Source organism: Schistocerca nitens, chromosome 2, assembly GCF_023898315.1.
Source record: "Schistocerca nitens isolate TAMUIC-IGC-003100 chromosome 2, iqSchNite1.1, whole genome shotgun sequence".
Taxonomy (NCBI): Eukaryota; Metazoa; Arthropoda; class Insecta; order Orthoptera; family Acrididae; genus Schistocerca; species Schistocerca nitens.
Genome location: NC_064615.1, coordinates 871,232,023 through 871,257,880, shown reverse-complemented (window position 1 = coordinate 871,257,880; position 25,858 = coordinate 871,232,023). Strand labels below are relative to the sequence as shown.

The 25,858-nt window shown below is 39.8% G+C and overlaps 1 protein-coding gene across 1 annotated transcript in view; it reads right to left on the bottom strand.

The window, feature by feature from the left end:
* The window catches only part of LOC126237153 (uncharacterized), a 219,466-nt gene that overhangs the window by 165,819 nt on the left and 27,789 nt on the right, over positions 1–25,858 (bottom strand). The window contains exons 3-4 of the mRNA XM_049946999.1: positions 17,986–18,206; positions 6,062–6,272 (exon numbers count right to left, since the gene is read on the bottom strand). Coding sequence (XP_049802956.1) covers positions 6,062–6,272; positions 17,986–18,206 — 432 coding nt within the window. The remainder of the gene's footprint in view (positions 1–6,061; positions 6,273–17,985; positions 18,207–25,858) is intronic.

Below are 25,858 nucleotides of genomic sequence, written 5' to 3'. Positions count from 1 at the left end.
TAGCGGAGATGCTGAGTCACATATAGGACAACTGAAACCACTCAGTTGCCTGAGACTGCAGTTGCGTGTGCGAATTGTGTTTGCATGAGTGAGTGAGTGAGTGAGTGAGTGTGTGTGTGTGTGTAGTCTATTGAAAATGTAATCAGTAACTTGAAACTCAGAAGAGATCACATACTTATATTAGAACCTCTACTAACAATAATGAACAGTGTGCATTTATTATTGCGATATCTGGAGTTCTCCTCTCTCTCTCTCTCTCTCTCTCTCTCTCTCTCTCTCTCTCTCTCTCCCTTTTAATGAGACCACATCATTTTTATGATAACTTATATAAAATGAAAGACAACCACTCAGCTGCAGTGGACTCATGTGTGAAGTACAGAAACACATAACAGAAGACAGTATTCATGCTGGCTTTCAAACTCTTGCTCTCTTCTACCAAAAGAACACACATTCCCACACACAACCACACAGGCATTCAAATGCACACTCCCACGGCTGCAGTGAGACTGATTATTGATTATAAAAGCAGTTGCCCTGGAAGATGGAGATGAAGAGGAGGTAGGGGTGGATGCTTGAGACAAGAAAGGGGTAGTGGGATACTGTGAGGCAGGTCTTTTGACGGATGACCATACAGCTGCACAACAAGAGGGAAGGAGTTCAGAGGGTAGAGCATGTAAGAGATATATAAAGAGAGAGGGGGGATAGAAGGAATTAATTGGAGGAAGGTGAAGATGAAAGGGAACAGAGGGAGGGGAAGAGAGAAAGGGAGTGGTGTGAGAAATGGGGGATAGAATGGGAGAGGAAGGGAGGGAGGGAGAGAGATTGAGAGCAAGACAGAGAATCCTCACATAGGGGAGAGGTGGTGGTGGTGGTGGAAGTGGGGGGGGGGGGGGGGGGAGGGAAGAAGGTTGGTTGAAGGAGGCTGTACATGATCTGTGTGGGGAAGGAATGGGGTTGACAGAAGAGGGTAGGAAAAAATTATTGTGAGGCAGGGGAAACAGGTTAGTGGAAATTTAGGTCAGAGGGATAGTGAGAGTGCAGGATATGCTGAGGTGACAATTCCCATTTCTTTAGTTCAGAGAATCAAATGTTGGAAGGGACTGTCAAAATGACTCATGTTGTGAAGCAGCTGTTAAAGTCACCTGTGTTGTAGTGCACAGCATGTTTGGCAACTGGATGGTCAAGTCTGCGTTTAGCCACTCTTTGGCAGTGGCCATTCAGGCAAACAGAAGTTGGTTACTTGTCATGCCCACACATAGTGCTGTGAGTATTTGCAGCATAGCTGATGTACAACGTGGCTGCTTTAACATGTGACCCTACCTTTTATTCGACAGGAAATGCCTGTGACTGGATGGTGGCAGGAGGTGCTGAGTAGTTGTATAGGACAAATCTTGCATCAGGTTTGACCACAAGTGAACGACCCATGAGGATTGGGAGGGGAATTGGAATAGGGATGGACCAGACTATTCAGTAGGTTGGGTGGGCAGCGGATCACTACTTTGGGTGATGTGGGTATGATGTTAGGTAGGGTATACCTCATCTCAGGACATGACGAGATGTAGCCAAAACCCAGATGAAAGATGTGGTTGTGCTTTCGAAGGCCACGGTGATACTGGGTGATCAAAAGAGTGCTGGTCAATGGCTTGTTAACCTGTTTACTGGTGTCAGAGGAGGAGATGGCAAAGGAGATCTTTTTATACATAAGCTGGATAGGATACTGTCTGTCAATAAGGGCTTTGGTAAGGTTATCAGTATATGTGGATGACTCCTGCTTCTCACTGCAGATAAGAATCTACTCATCACGAGGCTCTAAGGAAGAGACTTTTTGATATGGAATGGGTGACAGCTATCAAAGTAGAGGTACTTTTGGTAGTTGGTGCTCTTGTTATGAACAAATGTACTTATAGTGGCATCTGAGAGGTGGAGATCAACATCCAGCAATGTGGCTTATTCAATTGAGAAGGATGAGGTGAAGCAGATTTGGTAGGAGGTGTAGAGGCTATGGAGGAAAAAGCAGAGTATGGTCCTGCCATGAGCCCATATCATGAACATGCCATCAATGAATCTGAACCAGATAAGAGGTTTTAGGTATTTAACTGAGTGAGATGGTGCAACGATTAGCATACTGGACTCACATTTGGGAGAATGATGGTTCAAACCCGCATCTGGCCATGCCGATTTAGGTTTTCTGTGATTTGCCTAAATTGCTTCAGACAATTGCCAAGATGGTTCCTTTGAAAGAGTGCAGCCTACTTCCTTCACCATCCTTCCCTAATCTGATGGGACTGATGACCTTGCTATTTTATCCCTTCCCCCAAATCAACCAACCAACTTTAGGTACTGACTGGATAGTAAGAATTTCTCCAGATGGGCTACAAATAACATAGCATAGAGTGCAAGTACTTATTGCAGTACAGGGGATTTGTTTAATATTTGGCCTTCAAAAGTGATACAATTATTGGTCAGGCTGTGTTGGCTAGAAGGATTAGGAAAGAGGTAGTGTGTTTGGTGTCAGAAAGACTTTGGGAAAGACAATGTTCCTTGGACAACGCCATGGGCATGGGGCTTGATGTATAAGGACATTGTATTCACAGTGACCAACAAGGAGTCTGATGGTATCAGGACATTGACAGTCAAAGGTGGTGAAGGTACAGGGTAGTGTCTGGAAGCTGTCTCTTTAGTGGACTTGTTGCATCTTCTAAGTGTCCTGCCAATGAAACGCAACCTTTGGCTCGCCTTCCCCACAATATTATCTATGTGGTCTTTCTAACTGAAGTTGTTCGTAATTTTAACACCCAGGTACTTAGTTGAATTGACAGCCTCGAGAATTGTACTATTTATCAAGTAATCAAATTCCAACGGATTTCCTTTGGAACTCATGTGGATCACCTCACACTTTTCATTATTTAGCGTCAACTGCCACCTGCCACACCATACAGCAATCTTTTCTAAATCGCTTTGCAACTGATACTGGTCTTCGGATGACCTTACTAGACGGTAAATTACAGCATCATCTGCGAGCAACCTAAGAGAACTGCTCAGATTGTCACCCAGGTCATTTATATAGATCAGGAACAGCAGAGGTCCCAGAACGCTTCTCTGGGGATCACCTGATATCACTTCAGTTTTACTCGATGATTTGCCGTCTATTACTACGAACTGCGACCTTCCTGACAGGAAATCACGAATCCAGTCACACAACTGAGATGATACCCCATAGGCCCGCAGCTTGATTAGAAGTTGCTTGTGAGGAACGGTGTCAAAAGCTTTCCGGAAATCTAGAAATACAGAATCAACTTGAGATCCCCTGTCGATAGCGGCCATTACTTCGTGCGAATAAAGAGCTAGCTGCGTCGCACAAGAACGATGTTTTCTGAAACCATGCTGATTATGTATCAATAGATCGTTCCCTTCGAGGTGATTCATAATGTTTGAATACAGTATATGTTCCAAAACCCTACTGCAAACTGACGTCAATGACATAGGTCTGTAGTTCGATGGATTACTCCTACTACCCTTCTTAAACACTGGTGCGACCTGCGCAATTTTCCAATCTGTAGGTACAGATCTATCGGCGAGCGAGCAGTTGTATATGATTGCTAAGTAGGGAGCTATTGTATCAGCGTAATCTGAAAGGAACCTAATCGGTATACAATCTGGACCTGAAGACTTGCCCGTATCAAGCAATTTGAGTTGCTTCGCAACCCCTAAGGTACCTACTTCTAAGAAACTCATGCTAGCAGCTGTTCGTGTTTCAAATTCTGGAATATTCCATTCGTCTTCCCTGGTGAAGGAATTTCGGAAAACTGCGTTCAATAACTCTGCTTTAGCGGCACAGTCGTCAGTAACAGTACCATCAGCACTGCGCAGCGAAGTTATTGGCTGCGTCTTGCCGCTTGTGTACTTTACATACGACCAGAATTTCTTCGGACTTTCTGCCAAATTTCGAGACAATGTTTCGTTGTGGAACCTATTAAAGGCATTTTGCATTGAAGTGCGCGCCAAATTTCACGTGTCTGTAAATTTTAGCCAATCTTCAGGATTTCGCGTTCTCCTGAACTTCGCATGCTTTTTCCGTTGCCTCTGCAACAGTGTTCAGACCTGTTTTGTGTACCACGGGGGATCAGTTCCATCTCTTACCAATTTATGAGGTATGAATCTCTCAATTGCTGTTGCTACTATATCTTTGAATTTGAGCCACATCTCGTCTACATTTGCATAGTCAGTTCGGAAGGAATGGAGAGTGTCTCTTAAGAAGGCTTATAGTGACACTTTATCCGCTTTTTTAAATAAAATTATTTTGTGTTTGTTTCTGGTGGATTTGGAAGAAACGGTATTGAGCCTAGCTACAACGACCTTGTGATCCCTAATCCCTGTATCAGTCATGATGCTCTCTATCAGCTGAGGAGCTGCTGGAGGTCTTGTTGAGCTTCTGGGATGGGTTCATGGTCACAAGTTTTGTACACAGAGGTGTTGGAAAGCTGTCAAAGACCCTCTGCCTTGTACTCACTGACTCATGACCACTCTGATGGAGCCTTTGACTATGGGAAGAGCAACATGGTCTGAATTGGTTTTCAGCTAATGAATAGCTGTGTGTTCCACAGGAGTGATGTTGGCAAGGAATTTAGGAAAGGAAGGTGAAGCCAGGTTAGAAGTGAGGAAATCCTGAAAGATTGCCAGGGGTTGACTGGTTAGAAGGAGAGGAGGATCATGGTTGGAGGGAGGACAGTACCTCCAGAAGCTCCTCAAGGCCCTAGCTCTGCTCCACAAACTGATACCTGATTCAACATCACTCCTCACACCAGCACCCCTACCTCCTCCCACTACACTCTTATCTTTTACCTGCCCCCACAACTTCACAAACCAAACCCCACAAGTCTCCTTACTGGTCATCTCTTTGTGGCTCCCACAGAACAAACCTCCAAACTACTCACATCACCCAAGGTAACATCCTGCCACCCATCCAACCTACTGAATACCTTTGTCCATCCCTATATGAGTTCTGATGATGCACCCCACATATCATTTCCTTATGGTCGAAACAAGTGCAAGTCTCATCCCATACACCCACCCAGCACCTCCTGCTGCAGTCCAGTCATGAGCATTTCCTACCCGGTAAAAGGCAGGGAAACATGTAAAACCAGCAGTGTTGTACATCAGCTATGATGTGATCACTGTGCAGCATTCTATGCGAGCATGATAAGTAACCAACTGTCAACTCACATGTACAGCCACTGCCAAATGGTGGCTACCACAAATGCAATCATTGAGTTGCCAAATATGTTGTGTACCACAAATGACTCAACAACAGCTTCACAAGATGAGCCATTTGGATATGCCCTTCCAGCACAAGTTTGTCTGAATCTGCAGGTGGGAATTGTTTCTCCCATGTTTCCTGCGATCTCACAATCCCCCTGACTTAAACCTCTGCTAACCTGTTTCCTAGTGCATCACCTTACCTTTTTGCTTCCCTCTTCCATCCACACCACTGCTTCCCTGTCCAAGTTCTCTCTCTCTCTCTCTCTCTCTCTCTCTCTCTCTCTCTCTCTCTCTCCCCTTTTTCAACCATCTCCCTTTCACTCCCCTTTCCTTATATCCCTCTTCCCCCCTTTCATTCCTTACCTTCCCACCCTTCCCTCTCTTTATCTCTTATATGGTGCACACTCCAAACCCCTTTCATCTTCTTGTGCAGCCATTCAGTCATCTGTCAAAAGACTTGTCTCATACAGTCCTGCTACCACCTCCTTGCCTTGTGCATCCTTCTCTACACCCTCCCCAGCTCTATCTCATCAGGCAGCTGCTCTCAATAACTGCTAGTCAATAATCAGTCTTTCTGCAGCCGCAGGAGTGTGTGTTTGGGTGCCTTTATGGTTTTGTGCTTGTATACTTCTTCTCAAAAAGAAGCAAGAGCTTGAAAGATAGTGTGGATATTGTTTTCTGTTGTGTGTTTCTCTGTGCCACACTTCAGTTCACTGTAGGTGAGTGGTTGCATTTCCCTTATTTTATGTATTGTTCTATGTAAGAATTTCCATTACAGTTATATATTTATGAGCATTTTTACCTATGTGTGCATGCCATAGATGAGTTCCTGCAACATCTGCCTTAAAACTGTACTGAAATTCATTGTATGGCTGAATAGGACATTGTGTGACATAAGGAACACCATCCATGTATTGTCTTCCACGTTGGTGTAGACCATGCCAATGTATCACAGTACCCTCATTATCAAAGGCATTTATGACATTCACTACAATTATGTCATTATGACATACCTGAAAATAAGGAAGAAATGTTAAATTCAATAAATACTTCATTATTGTGCTTTCAAATATTGTATCCGTGTCTCTAAAAGGTCTACGTTTAAGTTAATGTCCATCAGTCTCGTTTATTATTGCTCCCCAGGACAGTCATGTTTCTTCTAGCTCTGTCCCAAATTTTTTCAAAGGTAATTCAAGACAGCTGTTTGTCATGGGTTTAACAACTATGAAATGATTTAGCCTGAATTAGATATTTATTTCACCTGTATCAGTATATTTTGTTATTAGTTTTAATTAAGTTGGCACAACTTTATATTGCAATCGATCAGTCTAGTTGTTTTTCTTCACCAATAACCATACTTCCCAGTAAAAATGAGTTCAAAAAAGTGAAAGTGCCCCCTTCAATGAACAACTGCAACAATTTCCATTGATTAGTGACATTAGTTCTTCAGACTCAAAAGGAAAAGTGAAATGCAATGCGCGTGGTGCTAGTTTCTCAATAAGTCACAGACATTCTAAAGAAAGTCCTCAGTACTGATACATATAGTTGCTCTGCTTGTATTCCCTTGTCTTAAAAGGTAATAATAAAATATAAATTAATCAACTTTTTTGGTAAAATAATTAAAGTGATATTTTGCATTTATTACATTTAATGAAGATTTTTTAGAATTGTTTTTGCAATATCAAAATTTATATTGTGTCCTGAATTTGGATCTAGAAATTATGTTCAAGTTATTTCAGTACGCAATTAGAGGCAAAATTTAAGAAAAGATTTGGTTACCTTACACCAAAACTTTAATTCTGAATCTGTAAGGTAAAAAGAGCAATGGAAAAACCAGGCTGGACTATAGCAACTAACACTATAACATTAGAAATAATTAGGAGCTTGAGTTCTGAATACATTAGTAACTGAACTAACAGCATACTTAAAACACAGGTGCCAGTTGTAAAGAATCCTCCCATTCAGAATATGTGCTTTGTGAATGTCTGGGATGTACCTCTCATGAAGCAGCATATTTCACAGAGTAATCTTTTGACTCTGCACTGTGCATACATTTAAAGCATATCACTCTTTTATAACTGCATGGGATCATAATGTTATCTAAGCAACACTATTGTTTAAATTTTACATTTCTCTTTCTCTTTTTTCCTTTTAAATTTATCATCATTTTATTTATGTCTTTCTTTTTCTTGCTTTTTTCTTGTTAGCAAGTTCTTCTGTTTTCATAAATAAGGTTTTCCAAGATTTTCATGTTAGGAAAAACTTAATCACTGAATTTGTCTTAATTTATCTTATTGATGTAGTTAGTCATTGCAGAGTTTCTTTGCAGCGGAGTATTCTCCATGTCAGTGGGATAGATTTCTATTCTTCATCAATACCTCCTCATTACACTAGAAAGATTAACCCTTTAAGTGTGTGGAAGCAAGGTACTACTGAATGATACACAACATGGTTATATGTGAACTTTTTTATCACATAGAGTGAATTTCCAGTGCTTCCACACAATTACAACATCAAGAACATGCTGATAGTCTCTGCTTTTTATCTCCCACAGATCCTCTCCCTGGCATGCCAAAGACCTTTCAACCTCTCAAAGATCTTGATGTTCCCAAAGAGTTCTACCCCCCCTCCCCCCCCCCCCTCCCCATGGGGGAGTATGGAACACTGTGGGTTGCATTAAAAGTAATTGACATGACAGACCAGCCATGCTGTGGCTGGTGCACGAGCAAGACATGGTCAGACCATTTGTCTTTGAGGCACGTGCCATATGGCTCCTGCATGGTGCAGTTGTGGTGAGGTTTCTTGATGCCTTCAGCATATGGAGGTATTTGTTGTCTGCTGTGGAGGGGGAAGGGGCATACTTACAAATGGCATACAGGTGCCTGCACCAGATGTTGAGACGGCTGTCTGATGTGGCTGTAACATGATTGGGAGGTGATGTGCAGTACAGGCGATGCTGACTGTAGCTCTGTGAGTGAGTGACTAGATGGTACTGGTCCCAGAGGTGAGGTTTTGGGGGCATCAGCATAGTCTGTTCACTTGTGTTGGAATCGGGTGGTCTGATGTCTGAGAGGGTCATTGTGTGGTCATCCTGCAGAATCCAAGCAAGTTTGAGCCTTGCAAGTGACACTGTTGTTGGCATGCTGCATACTAGCATGTTGCACATCTGTTTCTGTGGAAAATCACTTTGTAAGTGCCTGTGTATGGTGGCTGGAGAGCTGGATGTATTGTGCCATCACGTATCATTATGAACTCAAACCGGCGAAGGTCCTTATGAATGAAAATTTTTGGTTGTGTGTGTGATGACAGTGGTGGCATGAACACATCTGAATACGTGTGCAAACATGGTCCACTAATGTTGGGAGGTCAGTGTGTGCTGTGTCAAACTATGCTCTGCAAAGTCTGCCAGAAGCAATAGGGTTTTGCTGAATAGGATCTCAGCGAATGATTCATGGATGTCATGCTTGTATGCCAACCAAATGCTGAGGAGCAACCATGGCAGTGCATTAGACCAGAACCCATCACGGCACATCAGAGCCACTGTATAGTCCTGTGCCTCATCTCAACTATCACATCGCTTTGTGAGTGACAAGATGTGGTGTACGTGTGATTGATATTGCACTACTTCACAGGTAGCACAGGGCTGTGAAGAGAGGTGACACAAACTGCTGGCCCTGGTCAGTGGGGATCTCTTCTGGGATTCTGAAGTGCGTGTTCCACATTTCTATAAATGTGCATCCCATCATTTACATTGCAATATTGCAGATCAGTACTGCCTGAAACCATCTCAGTGTTCTATTCATAGCCAAAAGCATGTACTGGAAGCATTCTGATCAAGTAAGAGGTGCTACAATCTTGGTATGTACTTATTTAAGCTTGTTTTGGGTATCAGAAAGTGTCCAGCTGTGCCTGGGTGTGTCGGTCAGCTTTGCTTCATTGACAGGTTAGACACCTTGTGCCCAGCTTCTACTGTCTTGCTTAACCCCAGGCCCCATAAATCTGGCCATGACAAGGTGCATTGTTGTTCAGATTCCTGGGTTGCTCAAATTGTGTAGTCTGTTGTACACTTTGCATCACATTCTGAGTGGCACGATGAGGTGTATTCTGTCTTGGGACATGTCGCACAGCAGTGTTATCTCAGTACTGGGTAAGGTTTGGCATTCAATATGAACGTTGGTCATCTGATCTGTCATGAGTTAATTGGTACAAGGGTCATTGGGTTCCTCTGCGACCACAAGTTCATAGCCGTATTGTAACAAAATTGCACCAATCCACACGAGATAATATGTGATTATGTTCACTGCCGCTTGAACATAGCAGATGTCAGTAGTGTACTTTGAAATGAGGTCTGAGTGGTAGAAATTGTGTAGCCTGACATCTTGAGGTGCGTTCTTGATTGTGTCCACAAGTGGGTTATAGTCGGTGCAAACCATTATGTTGCACCCTTCTATGTCCTCTCAAGAAAGTTTGTTCACATGTTAGCTTCTGAGTAGCTCATGACTGAAGGCAGAGCACTTATACTGGGAAGACATGAGCTTCTTGGAGAAGAATCTAAGTGGCTATGGTACAATGCTGAAGATTTGCTGCAGCACAGTCCCCATCATGTTGTTGCTAGTATCTGTTGTATGGGTGAGTTGCACATTCATGTTGGATTGGGCTAGGGTGAGTAGTGATTGTTTTGAGGTCTAGAATGCTTCTTTTATGCTCACCATCTATTTGACCATTTTTTCCATGTTTGTCCTTTCTGGCCAGCACATCTTTCAGCAGCAGTTATGTAGTAGCACATGTGGTAAGTTAAGGCAGTAAAGGTTTAGTCTGCTGACGAAATGATGTAAGTTGTGGTATGCCTCCAGTAGATGCAGGTTCTGGACCATGCACACATGCTCCACCAGGGGATGGATGCCATCTGCTGTTCAGAGTGTGGCCCAGGAAAGTAACCTCAGGTTGTTTCAGCTAAGATTTAGACTTGTTAATGATACCTTCCCTTCATGGAGTGCAACTAACACTTGCTCTAAATGAATTGAGGGGGCATTGAGGTTAATGGAATAGATCAAAATATCATCTAAATATGTGTAGCAGTGCAGGAGGTGAAAGAAGAGCCTAACAATGATTTGTTACCTTGTTTGGGCTGCATTCTTCAAACCATATGCCATACAATGGTACTTGAAGAGCCAAAATGTAGTAATAATGGCAGTTTTCATTATGTTGTCTGGGTGCATTGGAATCTGCAGGTATGCCCATTTACAGTCAATGAACGGAAAATTCTTGTGACTGCAGGTGTATGAAGAAAATCTTGTTTGTTAGAAATGGGGAAGCTGTCATGAACTGCCCTGGAATTAAGAACCTGGTAATCACAACAGAGCCTTATGGTCAGAGCTACATGATATTAGCAAATAAACTTCGAAAATTTAGCATTTTGAAATTTGAATTTAGCTTTTTATATCTGAATTTATTATTTACTTTTTTTGGTTTCTTTATGCAGTTAAACGACAAAATTCTTACCTTAAAGTTTGATTTTTCTTTTTCACTATTCCCAGTTTTCTTGTAATAACAAAAAGAAGAAGAAAATAGGAAATTGATTATTTATGGAACACATCATCATAATTTTATTTCTCATTCGAATTACCACTCACTATACACCAATATGAAAATGTTTATCTATTGAATGCAGTCACTGAAGTTGTTTCAATAGTGTCTGGCTTCATTGACCTCCTCCTGTCACTTACAATTAAATTGTATGTTGAGAAGTACCTCTCCACATCCACACTATTCATAGGTACCCATAGTGTAGATAAAGCAGCATTTCCAAATTCGTCATATTTAAGCTTTTCAATTAGTAGAAGCTGCAATATATCAGGCTTCTCATCATGCCTCAAACAATCAATAAGGTGTCAATGGAATGACGAATATGCCTCCATAAAACCGTCAGTTGGAATCCCGTGAAATTTCGGGATTGTTTTTGCTATATTAACAACAGCAGAATTGTCCAAATTTAACTTCGCACCACAAACTGCAGGGTTGAAGAGCTTGCCAATGTTTTCGTAAAAAATATTAGCTGGGTCTGGTGCTGTGTGTTTACATAGCTTTGGTAAACTTTTCATAGCAGCAGATTTAAGAAAACTTTTTGCAGATGCTTTCCGTGCCTTTTTTTGGAATGTGTTTATATAATTAATAGTGCCTGTTGAAAACCAACCTTCAGAATTTCTTTTCAGTATTGATTTAATACTCTCGAGTTCCTCCCTTAACAAATGTGCAAATGGGTAAGTCATTCCCTCTAGTGTTGTGGTGAAACTAACAATGCTAGCACATATGTCGCTTACAAATTTGCATTGCAGGACGACTATATCTGAGGCAGCTACATTTTTTAAGTGATCCAAAATGAGCTCAATGGCAGCATTTTTGTTTTGCAGTGATCTGAAAAATTTGATGATAGCTGTTAAGTATGTGTCCAAGTACTTCACTGCATGGGACCAAGAATTCCACCTCATGATTATCGGGTCAGGAAAAAGGTTTTTTGGCAGGTGAGGATATTTTTCTTGGAGAAACTGAAGGTAGGCACTTTTCATTTTGCGAGAGTGCAGGAACACCATTTTCACTTTACTCAGAATAAAATTTAGCTCCTTTAGTTCTTTCATAAAGACGTCACCGACTAAGTTCATTTTGTGGGCCCAGCACTTGAAATTTATTAAATGGTCTCCAATCAGTACTTGAAGTGCCTCAAAACAACATCCCATGTATGCAGCAGAGTCTGATACTAAACCCACAACATTTTCATATTTAATGCTGTAGTCTTTTAGGGTATCCACTATGGCCTGGGCACAAGTACTTCTGTTAGCAACATCTAAAAAATTGCATGAAGCCAGATACAGTTTCTGTTCGGAGGTTGAGGTCATGGCCGAAATAAAACCGCAAATATGCACCTTCCATTTTTGTCACTCGTTTCTTCAGTAATAATCACAATACATACATCCTTCACAGAATCTCTGATTTCTTCTTTCATTTTGTCACTGCACTTACTGTCTATCTGAACTTGGTATACAACCAGCACCGGGTACATATTTGTTCAAAAAGGATCTAACTTCAATGTTATCTAATTTTGTCAATAGTATGTTGGCCTTTAAACACATTTTAACTATATCGTGGTGCATACATTCATTGTCAGTTTTCACTTTTTTGGCTCTGTCTAACATCTCGCCAATAGCAGCTTGCCTTTTTGATGAAGTTCCTGCAACCACTGCAGACGCTTTTTTTGCCCTGTGACTAGCACTATTAATGTGTTTTCCTAAATTGTCCTTCTTCTCCCAGTTGAGCTTCTCATTACAACATCGACACATAAAAGTGTTTTTATCGTGAACATAAAAACCTTCTTCTTTAGGATAGCCATTGCATCGCTCCTGCAAACTGACTTTATGCCTACCCATTTTTAACACACTATTATCACTTCGAAACACTCACAAAATTTTACATACACGTGTTTACACCATATGGCCGGATCCACACACTTTGGCCAACAAACATTGGTGTCAAAGTGTTGGAGTAGAATCCAACTCGCGCATGCGCAGAAGCAATGGTCAGATCTTACTGGAGATGACTGAAGTAGGCTATCTCAAACAAACCTAATGTAAACACACAACTGATTATGAAGCATATCAGATCGTGAGGTTATGTCGTATTTTTAAAAATTTTTGGTTAATGTGGATGGAGAGACGTTTTGCGCAGTTCAGGAGAAGTAGGAAAAGAGACTGAGCATGAAATTGTCTACTTATACTTTTTAATTGAGGAGTAACAGCCATTGCGGTAACTAGAACAGCTGGTATCCAGACATCATTTGTGTAAATTGGTTGAGCAAAATCGCTAAAACAAGGAAATGAAATTCGGTTTTTGTCTTACGGAAAATATCTCGATTTTAATAGTTTTCACTAAAATATGCTAATTTTAATGAATTTTGCTGAAATCTGCAAATTTTAATAAATCTCACTGAAATGCGTTGATGTCGTATTTTATTGCACATTTATAGCATAAATGAATTTCACGTAGCTCTACTTATGGTACTTCTTATTTCACTAGAAGTTTGATCCAGGAAGCCCACAGACTGTCTGACGGTCCCATGATCCCCACTTGGAGCAGTTCATCAGTAGCGTTTTTTGTGATCTGCAGATCTACTGAACAGAAGCGGCATGTTTTATGATGACTGGACAGACTTGTCATTACAATGTGTTGCATTGTACTATCTTTAACCACACACCTGAGTGCTAGGGAGTGGGAGGTGGGCACGGCACTGGTTGTGGGTGCCATATGGCACTGCCATCGCCAGCTCTCATACAAGTTCAGTACATTTCAGGTGGCATAGATTGCGGCGCCTTCTGTGCCAAGCATGAGGCATTTGTGTGTATTGTGTTAATGGCATGATGATGATCGATTCCCATGAACAGATGATTTACAAGCACTGGTTCAGCAGCATTTGATATCATGATGAGCTGCAGGTCAATCAGCAGGATGACAAGCCATAGAGTCCATGGAGCTGTGTTGCATAATAGGTTAGTATCAATGTTAGTTCATAGCTGGCACCAGTATTGTTAAGGTTTGTTGAGTTGTGGATGCCGGTCATACAGTGCCTCATAAAATTATTCAAAAAAAAATATGAGAAAGTCAGAGTAGTAAGAACATTTTAACAGTGTCCTGTTTGTTCATCTGTGGTAATGGAAAGATGATATCATTGATTAGATCTGCCTGTTTGGCCAGATATGCCTCGTGATGTCTGGGTGTTGTGTGATGTTCTTAGGTTAGTTAGGTTTAAGTAGTTCTAAGTTCTTGGGGACTTATGACCATAGATGTTAAGTCCCATAGTGCTCAGAGCCATTTGAACCATTTTTTTGACCAGATAACAGAGGATGTTCACATATTTTGTAATGTTGTTGAATATTCCAAATGACTCAAAAAGACTTTCAGCCATGGCAAACCACTGTGTTGGGTGGTCTTTTTTGAATGGTGGCAGTTTGGGGTAATTAACACTCTTTGGAGGTGAAGATTGTGGGACACAGGTATGGTAGTTCAGTGTGGGAGGTGATTTCGCCTTCAGTGGTTCATAGATGTCCCCCAGTGTGGCTTTACAATATGTGGCTATCCAAGGTCATGTCACATGGAATGCATGGGAGGCATGAGCCTGTTGGGAACGTTATGCAGAAAGGTTTGAGCTCTTGTAGAACTGACTGTTGGACAGACGACTTGTGTGCTCTGGTTAGCATTTGTTGCATGGGATAAGGTGGTTGCCAGCCAGTAAAACTGATGCATAACTGGTTGCAGAGAAGTGTAATTGAGATGCTCATATTTAGAATGTGATGCAGTAGACACAGGTGGAAAAGAAGCAGCAGTTGCACCATGTTACGATAGGCACTGACATGTTAAATTGTTTGTGGAGGCAAGGTCTAGTTTGAGCTTTTGTGCAACTGTTGCATAGTTTAGCCCTGCTGACGATAGTCCATAATACACAGCTAGTTGGATGGGAACTGGATGCAACTTGTTATAATCCAACCAGAGCATGCTATTTGTGGTTGGTAAGACACTAGCACAAGAATTGTGTTGGATAGTATTCTGATTTGTTGCACTGTCCAATGAACATTATCCAGGGCACTATGTAATAAGCAAACAGCTTGTGGTAAGATGGCTGCCAATTGTTTGTTCAGCACATCGGACCATGTTGGTATATCCAACACACAGTGCAGAAGATGTGGAAGGCACAAGATTCACATTTGATGTACGCTGTGGAATAAACTGATTCGAAGAACAGTCTGTTGGTGTATTGCCCTCGAACTATAATAAGAGACCATTGTTGTGAGTCATTGTTGAAATTGTTCACTGTCCATGTGATCACTGTAGAGATTAACAACACTCTCACTTCCAACTGTATAATCAGCACAAAAATGACATTGTTCTTTATGCACTGTACTCAGGTTTCTTATGTAATCAGCACTGATTCGGTGGTTGCTGTAGATTGTGTTGATCACCTTGTTATCAAGGGATCTGACTGAATATCATTGAACAGTAAAATGATACACATTCAGAGGGAAACATGGTGTCACCAATGTGGAAGTAAACTAGTAAGCCATACTAGAACCACTACTGAATCATGTACGATATGGTTTTACATGAAACAATGGAAATTCCACGTTGCAACTCAATGAGTCACCTTTATGATGAGTAGCAATCTATCACATTGTGGTTATACATGAATTGTTTTATTGCATAGAGAGAATTTACAGAGCTTCCTCACTGTTACATCAAGAATGCACTGCTAGTCTCTGCTTTTTCTCCCCCAAAGATTCTCTCTCTGGGATGTCAGAGAGTTTTCAAGTTCTCGAAGCTCTTGTTGTTCCCACAAGAGTAGGTGTATCTGTGTTTCTTCACTGCCATGACCACAAGAACTCTTTCTGTTACTTTCCTTTGGACATGCCTAAGACCAGTCCCATTACACTTTTGGCTTCACTGGATGACTACTTTGGATGAAATCACTGGAATTTCCATAATTTCAGTAAGTCTCTTAACAACTAATCCTGCACCATTTGTAGCCTCATTAGCATTAAGGTCACTTATGATCTCAGTTCAAGCAATTTCTTAAAAAAACTTTTAATGTGAGGATCTTGCTACAAGGTCCAAAAGGACATAACTCAGTCAATTTCTTCCCCAGACATTTCATGAAATTAGTGTTACCTAGATTCCATAAATACAACCATGCACAAAAACTGCTTGCAGTAGAGCCTTCTAGACTATTTGTTTCCTCAGTTGCAGATAACATTTGAGAAAATAATTTTTTTGTTAATATTTTGTCAAGATTTCTTTCTGGTACACACAAAACTACCCTCATAAAAAGAATAAGGCCTCCTCTAGTTGCGGGCACAATGTCAAAACAATGAGTCTATGCTTTTGTAAATTATGACAATACGCATCTCTGTAAGTTCTTAATAAAATGTATAGATGTTTAAGAAAAGTAAGAACAACAAATCTCTCTTAAAAGGTACATTCTCTGCCCACGTTGTAGATGTACATTTACTTGATGACAGACTATTTTTTACTTCAGTCATGAATGTTTTGGTCCAGCACCATGTTTTATTTTCCTATTATGTATCTTTGGTCTCATGTTGTGAGTGACATCCCCACTAAATCCCAAAATAATTTTTTTTTTACATTTTTTCCCCTCTTGTGTCACATTAAGATGCCTCGAAAGCTAAACTTCCTGTCTAGTGGTCATGTCTTGTGTTCTTCACCTACCAGTACATAGATTGCTTGATTGTACACTGCTGGAATAAAAATACTACACCTTTTGCAATTCACTCAATATTTATTGTTGCAAAATGCATATGGAGTATATGAAATGGTTACATTTATAGATCAATAGTTCAAGTGGTTCTGAGGTACCAGGTATTGACCTATGCTGAAACACCCATATTAGTACATGGTGTAGACTCTATGGGCACTAATGCAGCCGCTGACTCTGGTATCCAGTCAGTCATGTAGATGAAGAATACTGTACTGGAATACATTATGCCATGCCTGCTTGACCTGTTCATGTAGTTATGTATGAGCTACTTGGTTGACGAGTCACCGGAGTCACTCCTTGTCCCATCATATCCCACACATGTTTGATTGGAGACATGTCTGAAAATCATGTTGACAAAGGAAGTTGCTGCACGTTTTTCAGAGAATGTTGAGTTTCATGGGTAGTCTGTGGGTGACCATTATCATGTTGGAGCAACACATCACCTACCTGTTGCAAGAATGGCAAAAGAACAGATCTAACAACATTCTACACATACTGAGCTCAGGTTAGCATTCCCTCCAGAAACACCAAAGGTGAACCAGAGTCATAGCTTATCACACTCCAGCCTGTAAGCCTGGGATGGAGCCATTGTGTCTTATTCTAATGTACTCTATGAGACAGCACTCACTGGATCAATGTTGTATGCACAAATGAGTATTGCATGCATGCAGGCAGAATCTGCTTTCATTGCTGAACACCATGGCACTCCATTCTGTTATCCTCTTGATCCTCTGATGGCACCAGTAGAGCCATGCATGTCAATGCTGTGGCCTGAGTGGAAGCAAGGCTAGAGATACGGGTCTCCTTAGTCCCACTGCTCACAAGCCCTCTTATCCATGTTGTGGTAGTGGTACAATCTGCCACTACTTCCTTTACAGTACAATGATCTTGGCGGGTGTCTGTGGTGTGTTGACATCCACAAACTCATCTATGGGTGTGAGAGTGTACAAGTGACTACTGGTACCAGCATCATTGCACAATTGACACAACACGTCCTACTTAAGTATCAATTCTCCGAAAGGCCAAAATTTGACTGCTGTCAAATTCACTCACTTGCCCGTACAAAGCACGTGTGCATTTCCATGACATGGTTGCCTGTTTGCTTCACGTGTTTGCATCATACTGAGCCTTCTGCCTGTGAACACTCCCTACCCCAGGGTAGACACAGATTGCACTCTTACAGCTATGCCACTATGCTACCTGTTGGTGGATGATGCTGAAACCATTATCAGTACATCTGCTAATGCCAAGTGGCATATGCTGCTATCAGATCAAAACTGATGTTGTCTTTCCAGGCTTACTAATTTTATTTTCTGTCAGTGTATTTCTATCTTAAGTTTACAAAATTCCAATGTGACAATAACATGTTTTTAGCTTTTCTCTGTTAGTTACTGTCCAAATGAATACATTACCAATATTGCAGGCCCTGGTATGCGCTGGTTAACAACTGATACAGAACGCACTGCACCACCAGCTGTAATACATCCAGGCTTGCTGCAGTCTTCTTCAACATCTGGGCAGTCTCCACATTGAATGCTCATTGTTGTGAATAAGCCAGCAGTAAAATTGTAGTGACATATCATAGGATCTTCATTTTCTTTGCATTCTCTGTAACAGGGATGTGCTGTTCCACCTACAGTAAAAGAAAATAGGATAACTAACAACTGAAGAAAAAGCATTGAAACAAAAATCTAGCTAAACACACTTTGTGTGCAGCTGTAACAGGAAAATTAAATTTATTGAACTGTCCTTCATATATTAAATGAAGGTTGTTACTCGCAGATTTATAATTTTTCAGGCCAATAGTCATAATGTCAGGTCAGTTGACACTAATGGTTTCAGAAAAGGCAAATCTACACAAACAGCTCTCTTCAGTTTCCTAAATCTTGTTTACAAAGCTATTGAGGACAAGGAACTGATATGTGGGTTGTTTTTTGACTTTTCTAAAGTGTTTGATCTTATAAATCATAATCTACTGCTGTTAAAACTGTATAATTATGGTGTCCATGGTATTTCCTATGAATGGTTCAAGTCATTTTTAACTGATAGGAAACAAAGAGTACAAATTTAATAGGATCGAAATGTGCACCATTCTGAATATAAAAGAGTTAATTATGGGGTTCCCCAGGGCTCGGTATTGGGACCATTGTCATTCTTGATTTTTATTAATGTCCTACCACAACAGTTTTCAACAGCTGATGATACCAGCTTCATTATGAAAGGGAAGAATGATTATGGGATGAACCAAAAATTGGCAAAACAGCAGAAGTGGCAGAAAAATGGTTTAAAGATAACTGTTAGTTGTCAATCACAAGAAAACTGTATGGATGAACTTCAACCATATAAGGAACAAAAACAGGACCAATGTAAAATTCACATTATCAAATAGCCAAATTCAGCAAAAGAATCACATAAAACTTTTAGTATTATGGGTGTATGAGCTTCTAAGATGGGGAAAACATGTAGAAATGCTTAACAAAAAATTATGTAAGTACTGTTGCATATTGAAAGTGCTTGAAGATTGCTGCAATACTGAAACAGTAGTGCTTATTATGCATATATTTATAGTCTACTGAAGTATGGTATAGTATTCTGGGGAAATATCCCGTTTGGAAAGAAGTCTTTTAAGCTCCAACAGAAAGCTGTAAGATTAATAAGTGATGTTGCTTGCAGAGCACCATGTAGAGGTATCTTTAAGGAATTAAAAATCATTACCTTACCATCTATATTTATATTTGAAAGCATCTGTTCATTAAAAACCACCAAGTTTCAACTTTGAACAGTGAGATCCTCAATTATCAAACAAGGAACAGGGATGACTGTCATAGGGATGTGCACAGAAAATCAATATATCAGGATAGTGCTATTTACAAACCAAAAATTCTGTACAGTTCATTGCCAGATAGCATCAAAAAAATACCAAGTATTAATACATAAAAAAAGAACTAAAAAATTTACTAATAAACAGCAGCTTCTACAGCATTAATCAATACTTGGAATTTTGCTCAAATCTGTAGGTCTGCTTCATAACTCTCTAAACAAAAATTCATAATTACCAACCATTCCTAGATAAAACCAAACTTCTTTCATTCATGTATTTATCTAATTATGCACCTAGCATTTGTGCCATATGTTGCTATGCCTAGTTAACTAAAGTACTTGTATTTAATAGTTTTAGTAAAATCACCCAAGGGGTTTTGCTAGCTTTTATTCTTTCAGTACGTTCATTTATAATTTTATAATCAAATTAAAAAGAATAATGTTTTTGTTATAAAGATGTGATGATACCAATGATAAGATTTTGTACATGACATAAATATGTAATATTTTATACTGTTCTGTACTTTGATAAGTCAAATATCACGAATGTGATAATAGTGGCACTAAATAAATAAATAAAATAAAATAAATATGCTGCCCAACATAATAGAATGGGTGATGTGACTTCACTTGAAATGAAATCATGTATTGCATATTTTTACTTAGTGGTTATATTGAAGTACCAAGGCAGAATATGTACTAGGAAAGAACAGTAGACTCCCATAATAATCTTGTTGCTGGGGTTCCTTCCCACAGTAGATTCAGATTCATCATGTCAAAGTTTGGAGCAAAATAACTGATGATGGTTGAAGTAGAGAAGATATAAAATGTAGACTGGCAATGGCAAGGAAAGCATTTCTGAAGAAGAGAAATTTGTTAACATCGAGTATATTTAAGTGTCAGGAAGTTGTTTCTGAAAGTATTTGTATGGAGTGTAGCCATGTATGGAAGTGAAACATGAACAATAAATAATTTGGACAAGAAGAGGATAGTAGCTTTTGAAATATTGTGCTACAGAAGAATGCTGAAGATTAGATGGGTAGATCACATAACTAATGAGGAGGTATTGAATAGAATTGGGGAGAAGAGGAGTTTGTGGCACAACTTGACAAGAAGAAGGGACCGGTTGGTAGGACATGTTCTGAGGCATCAAGGGATCACCAATTTAGCATTGGAGGGCAGTGTGGAGGGTAAAAATTGTAGAGGGAGACCAAGAGATGAATACATTAAGCAGATTCAGAAGGATGTAGATTGCATTAGGTAATGGGAGATGAAGAAGCTTGCACAGGATAGAGTAGCATGGAGAGCTGCATCAAACGAGTGTCAGTACACAATTCCAGAAAAATGCACCATGTGGAAAAAAGAAGAAACTGCTGTAGAATCAATGAACCAATGGTGCTTTACTTCAATAAACATGAGTGAAAGAAATTCATTAGAAAAAAACAATATGGCACGACTAAAAAATATGGAATGGAACTACAAGGACTGGATACATTGTGTGGATGGATTCTCATCAAGGTTCGAGCACTACTCTACCAGAGAACTACAAACACTTGAGCTTAGGAAAAAGTGTCAATCTTCAGATTGCCCCATACTCCCCTACTGGACAGTAAGAAGATACTTGAAAGTAAAGTTCTATGTACTGACTTGGCAGAAAATCGTAAGAAATTTTGGTCTTATGTCAAAGCGGTAGTTGGATCAAAACAAAATGTCCAGACACTCTGTGACCAAAATGGTACTGAAACAGAAGATGACAGACCAAAGGTTGAAATACTAAATGTCTTTTTCCAAAGCTGTTCCACAGAGGAAGACTGAACTGTAGTTCCTTCTCTAGATTGTCGCACAGATGACAAAATGGTAGATATCAAAATAGATGACAGAGGGATAGAAAAACAATTAAAATCACTCAAAAGAGGAAAGGCCGTTGTACCTGATGGGATACCAGTTTGATTTTACACAGAGTACGCGAAGGAACTTGCCGCCTTCTTGCAGCGGTGTACCGTAGGTCTCTAGAAGAGCGTAGCGTTCCAAAGGATTGGAAAAGGGCACAGTTCATTCCCGTTTTCAAGAAGGGATGTCGAATAGATGTGCAGAACTATAGACCTATATCTCTAACGTCGATCAGTTGTAGAATTTTGGAACACATATTATGTTAGAGTATAATGACTTTTCTTGAGACTAGAAATCTACTCTGTAGGAATCAGCATGGGTTTTGAAAAGGACGATCGTGTGAAACCCAGCTCGTGCTACTCATCCACGAGACTCAAGAGAGCCATAGACACGGCTTCCCAGGTAGATGCCATGTTTCTTGACTTCCGCAAGGCGTTTGATACATTTCCCCACAGTCGTTTAATGAACAAAGTACAAGCATATGGACTATCAGACCTATTGTGTGATTGGATTGAAGAGTTCCTAGATAACAGAATGCAGCATGTCATTCTCAATGGAAGTAAGAGTGATTTCAGGTCTGCCACAGGGGAGTGTCATAGGACCGTTGCTATTCACAATATACATAAATGACCTTGTGGATAACATCGGAAGTTCACTGAGGCTTTTTGCTGTAGTATATTGAGAGGTTGTAACAATGGAAAATTGTACTGAAATGCAGGAGGATCTGCAGCGAATTGACACATGGTGCAGGGAATGGCAATTGAATCTCAATGTAGACAAGTGTAATGTGCTGCGATTACATAGAAAGAAAGATCCCTTATCATTTAGCTACAATATAGTGGGTCAGCAACTGGAAGCAGTTAATTCCATAAATTATCTGGGAGCAGGCATTAGGAGTGATTTAAAATGGAATAATCATATAAAGTTGATCGTCGGTAAAGCAGATGCCAGACTGAGATTCGTTGGAAGGATCCTAAGGAAATGCAATCCAAAAACAAAGGAAGTAGGTTACAGTACACTTGTTCGCCCACTGCTTGAATATTGCTCAGCAGTGTGGGATCCGTACCAGGTAGGGTTGATAGAAGAGATAGAGAAGATCCAACGGAGAGCAGCGCACTTCATTACAGGATCATTTAGCAATCACAAAAGCGTTATGGAGATGATAGATAAACTCCAGTGGAAGACTCTGTAGGAGAGATGCTCAGTAGCTCGGTACGGGCTTTTGTTGAAGTTTCGAGAAAGTACCTTCACTGAGGAGTCGAGCAGTATATTGCTCTCTCCTAAGTATATCTCACGAAGAGACCATGAGGATAAAATCAGAGAGATTAGAGCCCACACAGAGGCATACTGACAATCTTTCTTTCCACGAACAATACGAGACTGGAATAGAAGGGAGAACCGATAGAGGTACTCAAAGTACCCTCCGCCACACACCGTCAGGTGGCTTGTGGAGTATGGATGTAGATGTAGATGTAGAAGAAATCCCGGAGGAAAACCACTGATTTCAGAAGTGACATGTCTAGCAACATGGCAGCTGCAAGACGGAATGACAATAGTGTGGTGACAAAAGCTTTGAACTCTACACCTGTAAAGCTACTATGCACATTAATGATTTTGTCAGAGTGAAAAGTAAAGCATAGCTAGCAAACAACTTCAAATTATGCATCTTTAAACTGAAACATGGGTGGAGTTGATTGGGATAATCGAAACATAAACCACTGCAGGACATCCATCAGAGGGAAAAAATGGTACTTCAACTTGATAGTGCATTGCATTGATGCAGTTGAACAAAATTCATGGCAATTTCAAAGACATGAAGGTAATGGGAAACTGTATCATATCGAATTTCGTCGCCATATTGTAACTTCCATCCTGGAAATAAATGCCCAAAGCCAAAAGAAACAAACTCACTTCAGGCCTGCTATATAGAAACCGTGACAAGGTGTGTAAAACGCAATGCTGGTTGGCATGTAAAGCGTTTCATGACCTGTCCTACAAAGTGACTGTTTAAACATGCATTTGATCTACTGTCAACTGCAATCAACTTTCACACATCATAAATTTCACTGTGTTTGTCACAAACAACATAATTATAATCTGTGGTAAACTTACACTTATATAACTGACATCCTACATACATAACACCCTGTTAATCATACAATAATTAGTCTTTAAGCATGAAACAACTTTTGACAGTTACATGATCCCCGTGTAACACATTTCTGTAAGAAATACACAATTCTTTACAAGAAATTAATTCAGTCTCATCTGGGTTAAAACTGCAAGACTAGGAAGGATATCAAATAATAAAATTTATTTATTGTACATGTAAAGCATAGTAGGAAGAATATCTGATTAAATTTGTCAGTGGTCTGGGGGTGAGGTGTAACATGTCTATCCTTTGGGATAATGTATAAAAAAAAACAAAAGTGCTGTAACTTACCAAATGAGAAAGTGTTGGTATGTTGATAGAGACAACAAAAAACACACAAACACTAGCTCTACAATTTTGCTTCCACAATTTTTTCTCAAAGTTCGGGGCTTTATTGTGAAAAACTTACAAAAAAAATTATGATTCATAGTACTGCCCATCGCTGGCCACTACATTCTCTCATCTTTTGGATAGCATATGAATCCCGTGGCAGAAGAACTGGGCGTCTTCTGCAGGGATCCATGAATAAATTCAATTTTGCACTTGCTCATATGATCGGAAGTGCTGAACAGCCAGACTGTTTAATACTGATCAAAAAAGGTGGTAGTCAGAGAGAGGCAAGGATAGGACTTCTCATTTCAACTTTTCCATGTATATTTTGACAGGTTTTGCAACATGGGGCCGAGCACTGACCTGCTGGAAAATTACCTTTCATGTCTTTTGCTGTATTGTGGCCATGTGTGTTTCAGTGCTGGGCATGAACACATCATTTGCTTTCGATAATGATGTCATGTGACTGTCTTCGTCTGTTTCAGTAGCTATGAAAACATTCTGTCTTCCTCCAACGTGCCAGTCTTCGACATCAAAATCACCATTCTTAAGGCATTGAAAACATTCTCTGCATGTTCTTTCACTACTAGTTCCCTCACCATTGGTCCTACCCAGCATTTTAAGAGCCACAGTCACAGATTTCTTCATATTAAAGCAGAAAATTAAAACTTCCTGCAAATGGCAAGAAATGGGTACGTAAGTTGATGTACTTAATCGAGTATAACCTTATGATGCAATCACAAATCAACCAATATTTTTATGGCATTATCTTTACAGATGCCTAAGCTTATTGTGTTACACCTATGACCAACCACCTGGACCCCACTTGCCGCTACTGCCATCTATAACAAAATGGCGGAAGCAATGTTGTAGACCTAATAGTTTAAGGGTTTTACCTTCAGTGCCATAGAATTCAGTTTTACAGAAGTGGTGTGTGCTCTACACAGTCAGAAGCTTTACTTAGATAACAAAAAGTGGCTTGAGAAAAGCCTGTATCCTCAAATGCTTGATGTATGTATTTGACTACAGAGTCTATAGTATAAACTATTTGACAAATTTTTCCTAAAACTGTACTGTGATTCACTAATTATTCCTAGATTTTCAAAGTAAACATATAATTGTTGAAAAATTACACATTCCAGTACTTCAGAAAAAGCCAGGACAAAATAAATTGGCCTGTAACTTGAAGGTGAGTCAGTATCTCCTTTTTTGTGTACTGGAACTAGACACTTGTAGCTCATCAGGAAAATATCCCTCAGCAATGCACTTTTTTATACAACATGTTAAGGGATACACAATACAATCTATTACTTTCTTTAATATGTTAAAAGATGTGTCATATATATCTACACTGTTTGATGTTTGTAGATGTTTTACTATTCTAAGAGACTAAGAACAGTAAAACGGCCAAAACCTCCAGACAGTGTAGATATATGTGACATATCTTGCAACATGCTAAAGAAAGTAATAGATTGTGTTGTGTATCCCTTAACATACTGAATTTAGGGAAGAAAACAGGAAACAATCCATTATTTAATCAGAGTTTTATACAAATGTTCAGTGTGAACCAGGTTGTGGAGAACCAAGATGTGGATCAGTTGATCCATTTTTCCACTTGCTTGCTTCATCTTGAAGAATTTATCCAGTTATGCTCACTGTCTGAAGCTCAGCAAAGAACAATGATAAAATACTATATATAAATGTGTTATTTACTTAGTCTTACTCCAAACTATAAATTGTTCAGTAGGTTGCACATAGAATTTAAGTAAATAATTTGTAGCTTTATTTTTTTTCTGGCTCCAGTTACTCATAATTCACTTTTGTTTACAAAATTCATGAGTTTCGCCCTCTTGGTGCAAATTTTAGTCCCAGTTACATTATTTAACAAAAGTCAGAAAGCCACTTCATAGCACTGAATATTGTACTAAATCTGAGTATAGGTGAATATAATCCAAGTTGTCAAACCTGGTTCTAAAATATGAGCATGAATTTCTCTGACTTCTACAGTACAGTTACAAGCAAATGGAGATTAATCAGTAGTGGAGAATGGAAGATGTTCTGTTGTGTGTCTCTGCACTAACAGACCTACCAAC